Source organism: Phyllopteryx taeniolatus, chromosome 7 (assembly GCF_024500385.1).
Source record: "Phyllopteryx taeniolatus isolate TA_2022b chromosome 7, UOR_Ptae_1.2, whole genome shotgun sequence".
NCBI lineage: Eukaryota > Metazoa > Chordata > Actinopteri > Syngnathiformes > Syngnathidae > Phyllopteryx > Phyllopteryx taeniolatus.
Window position 1 is genome coordinate 26,023,511 of NC_084508.1, and position 13,638 is coordinate 26,037,148.

At 41.4% G+C, this 13,638-nt stretch overlaps 1 protein-coding gene across 7 annotated transcripts in view; it reads right to left on the reverse strand.

The window, feature by feature from the left end:
• Nucleotides 1-13,638, reverse strand: part of ap1m3 (adaptor related protein complex 1 subunit mu 3) — a 42,390-nt gene that overhangs the window by 2,198 nt on the left and 26,554 nt on the right. For 4 of the 7 annotated variants that reach the window (XM_061778710.1, XM_061778714.1, XM_061778708.1 and 1 more), the window contains 5 exons: nucleotides 8,894-9,036; nucleotides 8,520-8,591; nucleotides 8,146-8,304; nucleotides 5,925-6,050; nucleotides 5,760-5,835 (listed from right to left, as the gene is read on the reverse strand). In XM_061778710.1, coding sequence (XP_061634694.1) covers nucleotides 5,760-5,835; nucleotides 5,925-6,050; nucleotides 8,146-8,304; nucleotides 8,520-8,591; nucleotides 8,894-9,036 — 576 coding nt within the window. The remainder of the gene's footprint in view (nucleotides 1-5,759; nucleotides 5,836-5,924; nucleotides 6,051-8,145; nucleotides 8,305-8,519; nucleotides 8,592-8,893; nucleotides 9,037-13,638) is intronic. The other 3 variants (XM_061778709.1, XM_061778712.1, XM_061778713.1) reach the window with 3 other exon arrangements.

Consider the following 13,638-nt stretch of genomic DNA (forward strand, 5'->3'; position numbering starts at 1 on the left):
GGAAAGACATTCGTGAAAATGGTTATTAGAAACATTGAATAACTATGTAATGTAAATCAGATGTGCCAATAAGTGTATACTGTATCTTGTGCAATTGTATATACGTAATGTTATGTGCATTCAACTCTAATCTGACCATGATTTTCAGATATTAGTTCCAACAGTGCCTCTAATTCTGTCAACTTGAACGCAAACAAACTTGCATTGAAATAAAGTTGTTTGAAAATCAATTATTGTGTCTTGTGGTCTTTCATGGACACAGATCTCTCACAGTTGCATACATTGTTTAATTTGACATCTTAACAGAAAGTTACCGTAAATATCCTAACCTATCACTATGAAAATGAAAATGTGAAAAATAATAAGCAACATTTTTACCATTATTCATTTTCATATTGAATTTGTACATGTAAATGTCTGATCAAGATCAAGTGGAATCTGTAAAGGTGAATCGGCTGCTGTTGTCTAATTTGGAACTTAAAGAAAATATTTGGGAAAACTATGCCTCTAAAGTCGACCAAAACTTATGTTTGAACTGCTATCTGTGAGATGTCAGCTCAGTTCAGCAGAATCAAAGGATTAACAGTCTTCCGTTTTCTTCACCATTTTATGGCTTTTTTGGCAACAACAGAGGCCAAAAGGACAGGCCTCAAAAAGTGCTTTTATGAGGACAGGAATGTGAGAAGAGGAAAGGAAAAACACTCATGGATGTTGCATGAAGTATCTTACATTTAAGGTGAATCACTTCATACGCTGCTGTCATTAAAGTTAAGCGTGTCATCTCATTTTTAGGCGCATGTTCAAACACTGGCAGTTCCTCGTAGCTTAGTACACACAGATGGAATGATGCAGCAAAGTGACGAGCGAGGAAAGACGTATCGTACACTGTCATCACTCAACTTGACAATACGTAAGCAAAGTCAGTAGGGACTGTATAACGCATTGAGGTGTGGTTTAATCAATATGGACGTGCCTGTGGGTTGTTTTGGGTGAAATGTGACCCTAGGTGTCTTTGTGCCAATGGTGTAAGTAAAATATGAGAAATATAATCTTTGCCTCCAGTCCTACCAACTTCATCTTTCTTCTGAGAACTACCAAGGGAGCCTGCTGGCACTTCGGATTTGTATTTGACATAATAAACCTGACGTATGTACGACAGTCGTGTTTATTCCTGGAGTGAATGGCAGGTACGAAACGTAATGATTTCTGGCAAGTGTCCCTTGAAAGTTCTGATCAATCCTCATCAATATGCCATAGCTTTAACATGCTCATATTCTATCATCTAATGGGTCGAAATGGGTAGTGATATAGGTAGAGGTGGAGATACAACTTCTGCAATATGGTAGTTTAATGCTTAAAGGATAATCGCATTTCTTAGATTGCAGACTCTGCAACATTTCTTGGCTTGCGTGTCCTCCGTTATCTTCCTGGATTCTGACAAATAAAATGGGGTTCATCCACAGTTTCACTCAATCCACAGATCACAGATGCCAAAATGGCGATTGTTATCGTAGGAATTCACAGGAATACTTGAATTACACCTTCAGAAGGGAAGCGGCGGTAAAGTTTCTATCTCTGCACATGATGGTGAAAGAACCGGAAAATGATATTATAGAGGATGGAACTCTGGTTCACTTTCAGGGCAAACTGAATAGAGATGCAGCAAGAATGTGGAATACAGAATCTGAACAAGCCTCTAACGTTTGACTGATAAAAAAGGAACTGGTAAAGAACATCCATCCATTTTCAACACCGCTTATCCCGTTTAGGGTTGCGGGGCGCCGGGAGCCTATCCCAGCTGACTTCGGGCGAAACGCGAACTACACCCTGAACTGGTCGCCGTTTAGCACATCTGCCTCATAGTTCTGAGGACCCGGATTCAAATCCGGCCTCGCCTGTGTGGAGTTTGCATGCTCTCCCCGTGCCTACGTAGATTTTCTCCGGGTACTCGGGTTTCCTCTCACGTTCCAAAAACATGCACGCTAGGTTGATTGAAGACTCTAAATTGCCCGTAGGTGTGAATGTGAGTGCGCATGGTTGTTTGCTTATATGTGCCCAGCAATTGGCTGGCGACCAGTTCAGGGTCTACGCCGCCTCTCACCCAGAGTCAGCTGGGATAGCCTCCAGCATGCCAGCGACCCTAGTGAGGATAAGTGCTGTGGAAAATTAATGAATGGATGTATAATGGATGCGGCACGGTGGAAGACTGGTTGGCACATCTCCCTCACAGTTCTGAGGACCGGGGTTCAATCCCTGGCCCCGCCTGTGTGGAGTTTGCATGTTCTCCCCATGCCTGCGTGGGTTTTCTCCGGGTACTCCGGTTTCCTCCCACATCCAAAAAACATGCACAGTAGGTTAATTGAGGACACTAAATTGTCCGTAGGTATTAATGTGAGTGCGAATGCTTGTTTGTTTGTATGTGCCCTGTGATTGCCTGGCAACCAGTTCAGGGTGTACCCCGCCTCCTGCCCGCAGTTAGCTGGGATAGGCGCCAGCATACCCGCAACCCTAGTGAGGATAAGCGGTGTGGATAATGGATGGATAGATGGATGTAACGCTCCTGTTTGAATGCTGTTTAAATGAGATCAAGACAAATCCTTTAAAACATTTTACAACAATAATGTGACCTATTACCTGTACAATTCCAATGACTTTTTAATTCATTTTTCAAAAGGGGAAGTAAAAATAAACAACTCAAATGTGTTTTGCACAAGTGTATGCTGTATATATTTGCTGCATCTTGTACCAGGCCCCAGGCTCAGCTGAAGAAAAACAACCCCAAACCATGATGCTGCCAGCACCACGCTGCACTGGAGGTTTGGTGTTCTTTTGGGGATGCGTTTGCACCAAACACACCTTTTGGAATTCTGGTCAAAAAGTTCAACCTTGGTTTTATTGGACACTAGGACATTTTTGGGAGATTTTGTTATGGTCTGATGAAAGCATGGATGAATTTTGTGGTCATAATTCTAAAACGTATATTTATTTAACACATTACAAATTAAGCGTTATAAATGGGGCATTGTATGTAACTTGAACTCATGACTTAGCTTTCAGAAAAGTTGTAGGTGGCAAGTGTGGGGATCTTTCTTGACTGTATATGTGACAGACCCTCTTTTTTTTTTGGTCCTGTTTGGTTGTTAGGTCAGGCTGAAACGAAGATCTGTATCCCTTTTATGCCAGAACAGTTTTACTGTGTCACAGTGGACCTTTTAAGCTGCCACTGCGGTCTCTTTGTATTCTGATGGATATTTGAGAATTACAGTCGTTCAGTCGAACAGAAGGTTTTTAAAGGGCAGTATAAGAAAAAAATAAAGGAGAGAGAGTAAAAAAGGTAACTCAATAATATGAGAAAAGACAACAAAAGACAAAGCACTAGCTGTAAACAAGATGAGGAAAGTAAAGAATTATATAACTAGTACAATGACACATTGGATTTGAGTGTTGTACTTAACATGCATGATTTTTGAACAGAAGTGGAAGCCAGAGCACCCAAATGAAACACACGCAGCATGGGTAGAGTATACAAACTCCCCACAGAAAGGTCAGAGCCTGGCTTTGAACCCCTAACCTCTGAAATGTGAGGTAGATGTGCTAACCAGTCACCCACCATGCTACTGCCACACAAACACTTGTAGCGTATATGGGTTAAATAAAAATGTAATTCAGGAGAAGTGAGCTTTGTAATTTTAAATTACAGCGTTATAAATCAAGCTATTTTATATATAAGAGGGGCACCACGTCGCTTTTTATGTGGATAAAATTTGGGAAAAACGATGAGAAACCTTTTTATCAGTCTCGTAATCTGAAGGTTGCTACACTTCAGAGAACTTTGATAAGAGTTCTAGACGTCCAGAGCTTTTTTCTCTCGAACCCAAACACAACAATGCAGGTAGTGAATTTTATGGAAAATTTAATGATCTAACATGGGGAATCTACAGGGAAAGAACAGAGAAAAACACAAAACAAAGTACAGATGAACATTGGCAAAGGAAACTGACTTGTGATGTGAGATTGGTAGAATGAGCGTGTAAAGAATGCATATAGCTGGGGATTCCTGTTCTCGTTAATTTAAACCCAAATATGCACTAATCTGTACTTTTAGTCGACCGCAACGGACCTACGTGTCTTGAACACGTTTGAGGCAGGCGAGTCAAGCTTCCGAGTGTTCGGCCAGCCCGGTCCCCACCGGGAACAGGTGGATTTGGCGGAAAGGAAGAAGAAAAAAGTTTTTTTTTTTTTTTTTTTTTTTTTTAATACATTCCCACTGCAGGTGGCACGGTGGACGACTGGTAAGAGCGTCTGCCTCACAGTTCTGGGGAGCGGGGTTCAATCCCCGACCCCGCCTGTGTGGCGTTTGCGTGTTCTCCCCGTGCCTGCGTGGGTTTTCTACGGGCACTCCGGTTTCCTCCCACATCCCAAAAACATCCATGGTAGGTTAATTGAAATCTCTAAATTGCCCGTAGGTGTGAATGTGAGTGCGAATGGTTGTTTGTTTCTGTGTGCCCTGCGATTGGCTGGCAACCAGTTCAGGGTGTACCCCGCCTCCTGCCCGAAGATAGCTGGGATAGGCTCCAGCACGCCCGCGACCCTTGTGAGAATAAGCGGCTTGGAAAATGGATGTATGGATTCCCACTGCAGTGGAAAAGTACAGTATCCTAACCAATAGGCTAATGATTCTCCAAGAGCTTATCAAAGTCAGGAGATAACCATCCAATTAGAGTCCAATTAATGTGACGAGGTTGGAGGTGTTGATTGAAGCTGCCCTGCACTATAAAAACACATACATTTTGAGTTTTCTATTTTCTAGAAGCATTGCCCAATGTGAGTCGTACCTCGCCCAAAACAGCTCTTGGAAAACCTAGCTATGTCTAATAGCCTTGATGTCCATCAGTCCATTGTAAAAGACTGTCTATAAAGGGACAAAGTTTACCACTTGCCACTCTCCCTATGAATGGCCATCCTATAAAGATGACAGCAAGATCTCTTCCAAACAATCTCTTCCACAAACACTTCCAATTCCATCTCTTCAAACTTCTCAAATTTTGCCCTCCCAGATTTTCCATTGTGAAAACAACTAGAACTAACTAAACCAACAAAACCCACTTTTAAAGCCAGCAGTCTCCAATACCTTTACACCTGTTGCCAACAGTGCACACAATCTGTTAGGCTGAATATGTAATTTAGCGCCCACAATTTGAGACCTCAGTGAATCAGGCCAATTGTGTGAAGGCTCAGCACACCATCCAAACCTCATCTCAACTGTGTAGAATGGTAGAGCGGGCATCATATCTTGGGACTGCTTGCTGCCTCTGCGCGGCATACTGAACGACGTAGCCGAATGTGAAGTGGTCAGTGGACCCTTGAGAAAGAATTACAGTTGGTGACTCACACCCGAACACTAAACGATTGAGTACCAAACATCTACTGATGTGCCAAAGTCAGCTGGGATAAGCTTAAGCTCACTCGCGGCCGCCATGAGGATAAACAGTATCGATAATGGATGGGTGGAAATATAGTATCTAAATATAAAATTATATGTTCAAGGTTCAAACTGTCTCCAACTTTTTTATTAATTGCACAGACAATAATGTTAAGTAACATTCACGTAAATAGATATAATTGTATATTCCTCAATTTCCTATAGAAAAAAAATAATGTTTAATTTTAAATCAACGGAGGCCGACCAAAATCACAAAATGGTTTGTTTCAACTTTGGGTAAGTACTAAGTACTGTAACTATTTAAGTGTGTTCTTACCTCCACTTTGTGTGATGTAGCGCACCCAGGGCAAGGCCTGGTAACCACTCTTTTCTATAATCTTTAGGTAGCGTACCTGGGTAGCACAAAAAAAAATATATATATATGTATGAGAATTGTACTGAAATAAAGGTACAAAACATTCTTGCTAACATAGTCTCACACCTGAATGCCAGATACAGTAAAATAAGGGATCTCAAAGTTAACAATGATTGGTCTTTTTGCATCCAACTCATCACTCTCCACACTGGGTAGCCCAAAGTGTGCCCACATCAGGTACTCCTTGCCACCCTTCAGGAACATTGACAGAAAAAAAAAGAAGTCAAAGTTGTTATTACATCTGGAAAATGATTACTACACAATACTGTGTCCACAAAGCTGTATGTCTGGTGCATTTTCTCCTGTCAATGATGGAAAATCATGGGACATCTTATGGTAATGATCATGACAAATTTAATCAGCTTTGGCATATGTCTAAGTCATCTTAAATGTCTCAAGATTATAACCATACAACTGGTTAATCATTTTCATAATGTTTGTACATTATATCATCTGTGCACTGTTGGTGCATGTGTCCTGTCTGCAGCAAGATGGGTGGTGTCAACGCAGCGAGGTTATGCCCTTGGAGATGTGCTTTGCGGAGTGAGATTTTGGTGCACAGAAAGTGCGTCTAAACATAGACCTGCTCATACCATGTCCAAGTTTTAGTGCCGGGATCTAACACGATTTTGGAGAATCTGATTGGTGTACATGCAGGCAGACAGACACACAAGGTCCTCGGATGTGTGTGATGAATGACAGATTTATTTCAGAGGGAATCCAAACCTCTTCATCATCGTAGAAATCAAGTCAGGAATGCATTATTATTAGTATTTTTATCATCATCATCACTATTAAATTTTTTAAAATCAATGTACTGGACAGCACGCCGCTATGGGGGTCGGGGTCAGGGTACGTAAACAAATGATCATTGAGGTCGGACTCTTTTACTTTAAGCCGCCACTGATTTTTCACCAGCTCATTCTGTATTTAATCAGGGTATATCGCTAACATTCAATGCTGCAATCACTCATGGGTCGCTGAGTCCTCTTCCGCATATATGATATACATACATATACAAAACGGTTTGCTCCACTTTTAACAGGTATGCAATAACCCACTTCCATTGGACTGAATTGAAGTCAGCTGTAGTGACGCCCACACCAGCACTAAATGCGCTGGGGGTACGCCGGTCCACGAAAGTACCAAAACCGGGTTTAGCCCTCTTCCTCGCAGAGTGGGGAGACAGAAACACTAGCTCTGCAGATATGTGGGGTGGATCGGACATATTTCCGTTATGAATACAGAACAGCGGACAATTAACCCTGTGAATTATTGTAGAATGCAATTCACTGATTGCATCATGATTATTATCATTATTAGCCCTTTTTTTTTTTTAAATCACCCCACTGGCCAACACGCAGCTCTGGGGAAGTGGGGGGTATATAAACAAATGATCGTGCATGGGTAGGAATGGATCCATGGGGTCAGTGGTTCGGACATCTTTAAGTTATCACCAGCTGATGCTATATTTAATCACGTTGTCTTTTGCCACATTAGCCAAAGTGACAATGTTCCAGTCACGCACAGATCGCTCTCTCCACGCGAGACCGTCATTGTGTCTCACTTAAAGGGAATGAATGAAATAAGCTTCTTTAATTGGTGGCGAATGACGTCGGCTGTGTTTACATACTGTGTGAACAGACAGCCCCTTTTGTTAAATACGCCAGCTGCGCGCATCTGCGACATTACGCCAACCTGGTCTAACCTGCCCCTTTGCAGAATTACAGTATGGCACACGCCGCTCCGGATTTGTGGTAGTCATGAAAATAGAGTCCAACATTTTCTGGAGTTGTTCACTTAAGACAGATCACTGTACAGTTTGAAGTCATCTCTAGAATATTCCTAAAATCTTAAGGTCTGAACTTCACGGTGGCTAATCCATGTGTGAAAATGATTCTGCATGCCAAAGGAATCCTGATTTCTGAATCCTGGCAGTCTCATATTGGTATTGGATCAGGGAAGAAAAAGAAACCTGGTCATTCAGTATATTCCAGTATCTGACCTGATTTTTTGGGCACACAACCTACTTGAACCAAATGATGTTAGCAAAACACAAGCACACAGTCTTGTACAGTAAGGACAAGTGAGTTCAATATTTTGATCTAGTTAAAACACCAAGAACTAAGTAGCAATTGGACCAGTGCATACAAATGTATAAATTCACAGTGTATGTAAAGATCATACTCTTAATGATGTCTTGCCCTTTACAACCCAAACCCGGCATCTAAATGCATGTACAGTAATATGTTTTAAAGAATGAAAGATTAGGATGTTCCACACTAACAGGGAAAGATTTGATGTTCCACTGCACCACACTCTTCTCGGGCACCCACTTGGCACTGCCTGTGCTGGTCTTGAACTTTGGTGAGTCGGCATCACTGGGCACTGGCACCAAAATGGACACATTGTTGGCAGTTGACCGGCTCTTAAACTGACTACGAGCCTGCAATGATAAACAGACGGCAACCCAAATGCCATTCTAGAACTTTGCAGCGAAGGAGAGCATGCACATGAAAATCCAAACCCCAAACCTGGCAGTATTACTGTCAAAATGGCAATTTGATTGTTTTCGCAAGCCATGTGTCATGAATATCCAAATGGTCCCAAAAGGACTAGTGGTAATATTTGTGTTTATGCTTGTGCATCATTTGTCATTACCTTCACCTTGATCTCGACGCGGCTGTGGGAGAACTTCTCTATCACGCTCTCGATCCATATGAGTGGCTTCACCTGTCAGGGGGATAGAAAGAGTGGACAAGGTCAGAGGGGTGAGCACAAACCTGAATAGCATCACAACACACATTACCAACAGAAAAAAATGTTAAAACTAGGGGGAGAGAGAAAGAAAGAAGGAAATGTATATACACAGTATATGTATGTAGTACAACACACGCATATAAAACTGTTATCCAGAAGTGACAATGGCCTGAATAATTTTACTCTCATTGCAACAGAATAGAGCACAAAAGGTAATACATTTTTCAACAGGTGCGCAATTGGTGTGTGCATGTTTGTGTGTGAGTCTTGCTCACCATTGTGTTGAGCCGGTAGGACATGAGCTCACTCTCACCATCAGGGGGGATGAAAGAAATTGTGCGGTCATTCTGGAAGCGCGACAGACGGACACACTGATGAAACTTTACGTCCTCTAGCTCCACGGTTTTACTCTTGTCTCCTGAGACACACACAACACACACACGATACACATAAACAGAAAAATGGTGAGAGCCTTGTAATCATTCAAAACAAGGTCAAGGTAATCAAGACACTAGCACTCATCTCTCTCTCTCACACACACACACACACCAAAAACCTGCCTTAGCCTCAACTAACCTCACTTTACATGTATCCAGGCAAGCATTTAATGATGATGATTTAATTTATTTAATGAAGCGACGGAGAAGAGCTGGTATAAACACACAATTATTATTCACAGTGTGCTACCATCTGCCTTCCTTTTTGCACCAACTGTATAATTACCAGATTGAGCTGTCAAGCACAGCCACAATGTGGCTTAAAAACAAACATCTATTGTTAATTTCCAGTCTTGACAAAGAACATATACAGTACGTGTATCTGAAACTGTTACTAGCCATACACAATATTAACTTGACAATATGCAAATGGGTATTTTTAATAATATTCCAAAGGTGTCACTGTATGAGAAGGCACCCGGCAGCGTGACCAATTTCCATCACTGTGCTTTGAGTGCCGTAACAATGAGCCCATCTCTCTGACCTCACTTTAAACTGTCAGCCAGCGGTTTATTATTAGTGCCTGAATACTCACAGGCTTACAAGTATTCAGTAAATGTTCCACAAATCACCTTTTTTCATCCAATCATCTCTTATGATAAAGAAAAACAACAAACAATACATTCGATCTTTAATGTATCATGATCACAGTTGTGAATCATACTAACTGATTTCACAGGGCAAATCAGTATGTCCCTCAGTAGTCACCCTATGTTCTTCAAAGAAGCAGTATCATTTATTTGTATTCTTATTTATTTATTTATCCTATTTATTGTGAGAGCAATAATCTGCTGATTATACCGTATGATGACATTTAAGATGCTTGAGGAAGCTGAGGTCATATTAATATTATTATTCTCTGTAGGATTCCTTGTGGCTAATTAATGACCACTGTGTGCAAACTAAACAGAGGGACAGCAATTTCAAACCAAAAGGGATGTTAAATTTCTTGCTGATCTTATACAGACCCTTCCCAAAAAATTGTAATATCATGGAAAAGTTTATTTATTTCCATAATTCCATTCAAAAAGTTTAACTTTCATAGATTATAGATTCAGGGCCCACAATTTAAACAATTTCAAGTATTTATTTGTACATAATTTGGGCTTCCAGCACACAAATCCCACAAAATCAGGAATTCAGAAAATTAGAATACTGTGAAGAAATTACCATTTACCTCTCAGTTTCTGTAGGGGAAAAAAAAGAAAAGAAATTAGGGTCACGTTAAATCAATCTAAATGTGGTACTTTCAAAACGATTTGTTAATCTTCAATACTTGGTTGGGAATCCCTTTGCTTTAATCACTGCCTCAATGCGCCGTGGCTTTGAGGCAATCAGGCTGTGGCATTGCTTGGGACTTATGCTTGCTGTCAGTTCTTTTTTGTTTTTGGGAGCTGGCGGTATGGGCACGGGCCAGGTCCTGCTGGAAGATGAAATCTGCATCTCCATACAGATCCTCAGCAGAAGGAATCATGAAGTCCTCTAAAACATTCTGGTAGACTGTTGTGGTGACCTTGGATTGAAGAAAGCAGAGTTTACCAACACCTGCACTGGACATTGCACCCCAAATCATGACTGACTGTGGATATTTCACACTGGACCTCAAGCAGCTTGGGTTCTGTTCTTCACCCATCTTCCAACAAAAACCCTTGAACCTTGAAAGGCACACTTTACTTTCATCGGAAAAGAGGATCTTGGACTACTGGCCAATAGTCCAGTCCTTCTTCTCCTTGGCCCAGCTGAGACGCTTCCTACATTGGCTGAGGCTCAGACCCGAGGAACCCAACAGTTGTAGCCCATCTCCCGGATGCGCCTGAATGTGGTGGTTTTTGAAGCTGTGACTCCCACCTCATTCCACTTTTTCTGGATCTCTGCTCGGTTCTTGAATCTTCTCTGTTTGATAATCTGCAGAAGCCCACGGTGATCTATTTTGCTGGTGCATCTTCTCCTGGCACATTTTGTCCTTCCACTAGACTTTCCATTGATATGCTTGGACACAGCACTCTGTGAACAGCCAGTCTCCTTAGCCATGGACTTTTCTGGCTTACCCATCCTATGGAGGGTATCAATGATTGTCTTCTGGCCAGTTGTCGAGTCTGCAGTCTTCCCCATATTGAACCCAACTGAGACAATTGAACCAAACTGAAGCAATTAAATAACAGCTGGGGAAACCTGTGCAGGTGCTTTGACTTAGATGATTTGTTCGTGACACTCAGTTTAAAACATTTATGGCCTGCAAAATTTGGGCTGATTTCTTCACAGTATTCACATGTTTGGAATTGCTGATTTCATGGGTTTTATGAGCTGGAAGCCCAAATGATGTGAAAATAAACAAATAAATACTTGAAATTGTTTAAATTGTGGACCCTGAATCTATCCATCCATCCATCCATTTTCTGAGCCGCTTCTCCTCACTAGGGTCGCGGGCAGGAGGCGGGGTACAGCCTGAACTGGTTGCCAGCCAATCGCAGGGCACATAGAAACAAACAACCATTCGCACTCACAGTCATGCCTACGGGTAATTTAGAGTCTCCAATTAATGCATGTTTTTGGGATGTGGGATGAAACCGGAGTGCCCGGAGAAAACCCACACAGGCACGGGGAGAACATGCAAACTCCACACAGGCGGGGACGGGGATTGAACCCCGCACCTCACAACTGTGAGGCTGACGCTCTAACCAGTCGGCCACCGTGCCGCCCCTGAATCTATAATATATGAAATTTAAACTTTTTTAATGGAATTATGCAAATACATTTTTCCATGATATAATTTTTTGGGGGGAAAGAGTCTGTAACTGCAAGATTGGTGCAAGTGGCTTTTTAAAGTAACCTCTTTAATGGTGGCATCTATATTCTGCTGGAAAAATTAGCCCAGTGTTCCCCTCTGCTGTGGTTAATGTTGAGCGCTGAGTGGTAGAAAATTGCTGAAACAACTGTGGGCCTTGTGGCCATTCAGCTAAATCCCCTCTTTCAAAGTCAGCGGAAATGTGCTTCACCTGCTCTCATTGATGAATGGGTATTGTTTTTCCCACAAGAATGTTTACATATACACAGGCTTTATCTAAGGTGTTGGCATGCTTGTTTTGAAACACATTTTTCTTTTTTGTATGCATAGCGTACATGTGCAATGGCACCTTCTGAGTGAGGGATTTGTCTAAAATCTTTGAATTAATGCAAATTACTGTAACACTTTTGAATTGATACTCTCCTTCTCTGTTCTATTCAATCTGTCTGTTACTAACTCACAAAGGCATTGAGCATTCTGGCAAAGGTAAAAAGTAAAGGTCATTTGAGACATGTTCTATCACTGCTAGCACCTCAGGGGCAATAACAAGAGACAAGACTGTGCATGCGCATGCGAACACAAGCGAGGGGAGAGCAGAAGATGTGACAATGTCCCTTGTGGTTCCGCTTTGTAACTCCTCTCACTTGGTCTCATGCTTTTAATACAGAACAACAAAATAACCAGAAAAAAAGAAACACACCAGAGTGTCTTCTACCGATATTTGACTGTAATAGGTCAGGAATGATTTTACTGTCTGCATATCTGCTCATACTGACTGTAACCACTATTAAAATATATTCAGTCAAATTCAGAAGATAGAAATGTTCTGGTAGGTAATCGCCGTTAATCTAAAAAGAAATAATTACCGTGTATCTGTTCAACATTTCATGTAAAATATAACGTTAAGACCTGCCCGAATGGCAGCTAACAAACTTGCTTTGTGTGAGGAATTTAAGGGACTCAGCTTCCTGTCTTTGTAAACCTTATCCAGTAGGGGGCAGTGTTAAATGATGAATGTTGTGAAAAGGCTTGGGCACACTCCTCTCATGTAAGACAAATTTGCATCATTACGTGTTTTATTTGTCAATATTTCTGTTTGATAATTTTTCCATTTTACAGTGGGTGAAATTGGGGGTAACAATCCCAGACCTTTAACTTTGTGCGGGGCTGTGGCTGGGGCAACGGTTAAAACCTAGACAAACTAAAAAGGCTAGACAAGGAATACAAGTCAAAGGGGGCATAAGGGTGGGAGACATTAGGGGGAAAGGGGTACTACAACTAGGAAGAGAGGATAAGGAATTGGAAAAACAGAACATTAATCAAGATGTGTGGAAGAGGGGAATTAAAACAAAGAAAGGTAGGAAATACGTATGTCAACTTGGTATATGACATCTGCTGCTCAAACTGAAATAAAGGCTTTTAATAGTAAACATTTGACAAAGGCACCCCTCGTTTAGTTATCCCCTTCACTAGGAAGGGGAGAGACAGGTAGCTCACTATACAGGGTGATTAAAAATTAACTCCCTATTTTAAAATACGTGTAATTTATTCATATGTTGTAGTATTTTTCTCTTTTTGTGTATTTTCCATGATTAAAGGAGCAAGTCTATTCTAACAAACCAACGACTTTGGAAGAACTTGAAGGGCGAATACGAGAAGTTATGTCTTCCATCCCACAAGAGTTCCTTGTGAAATCAGTTCATTAACTGTGGTTCCCAGGCAGCTTGAGAAACCGGTG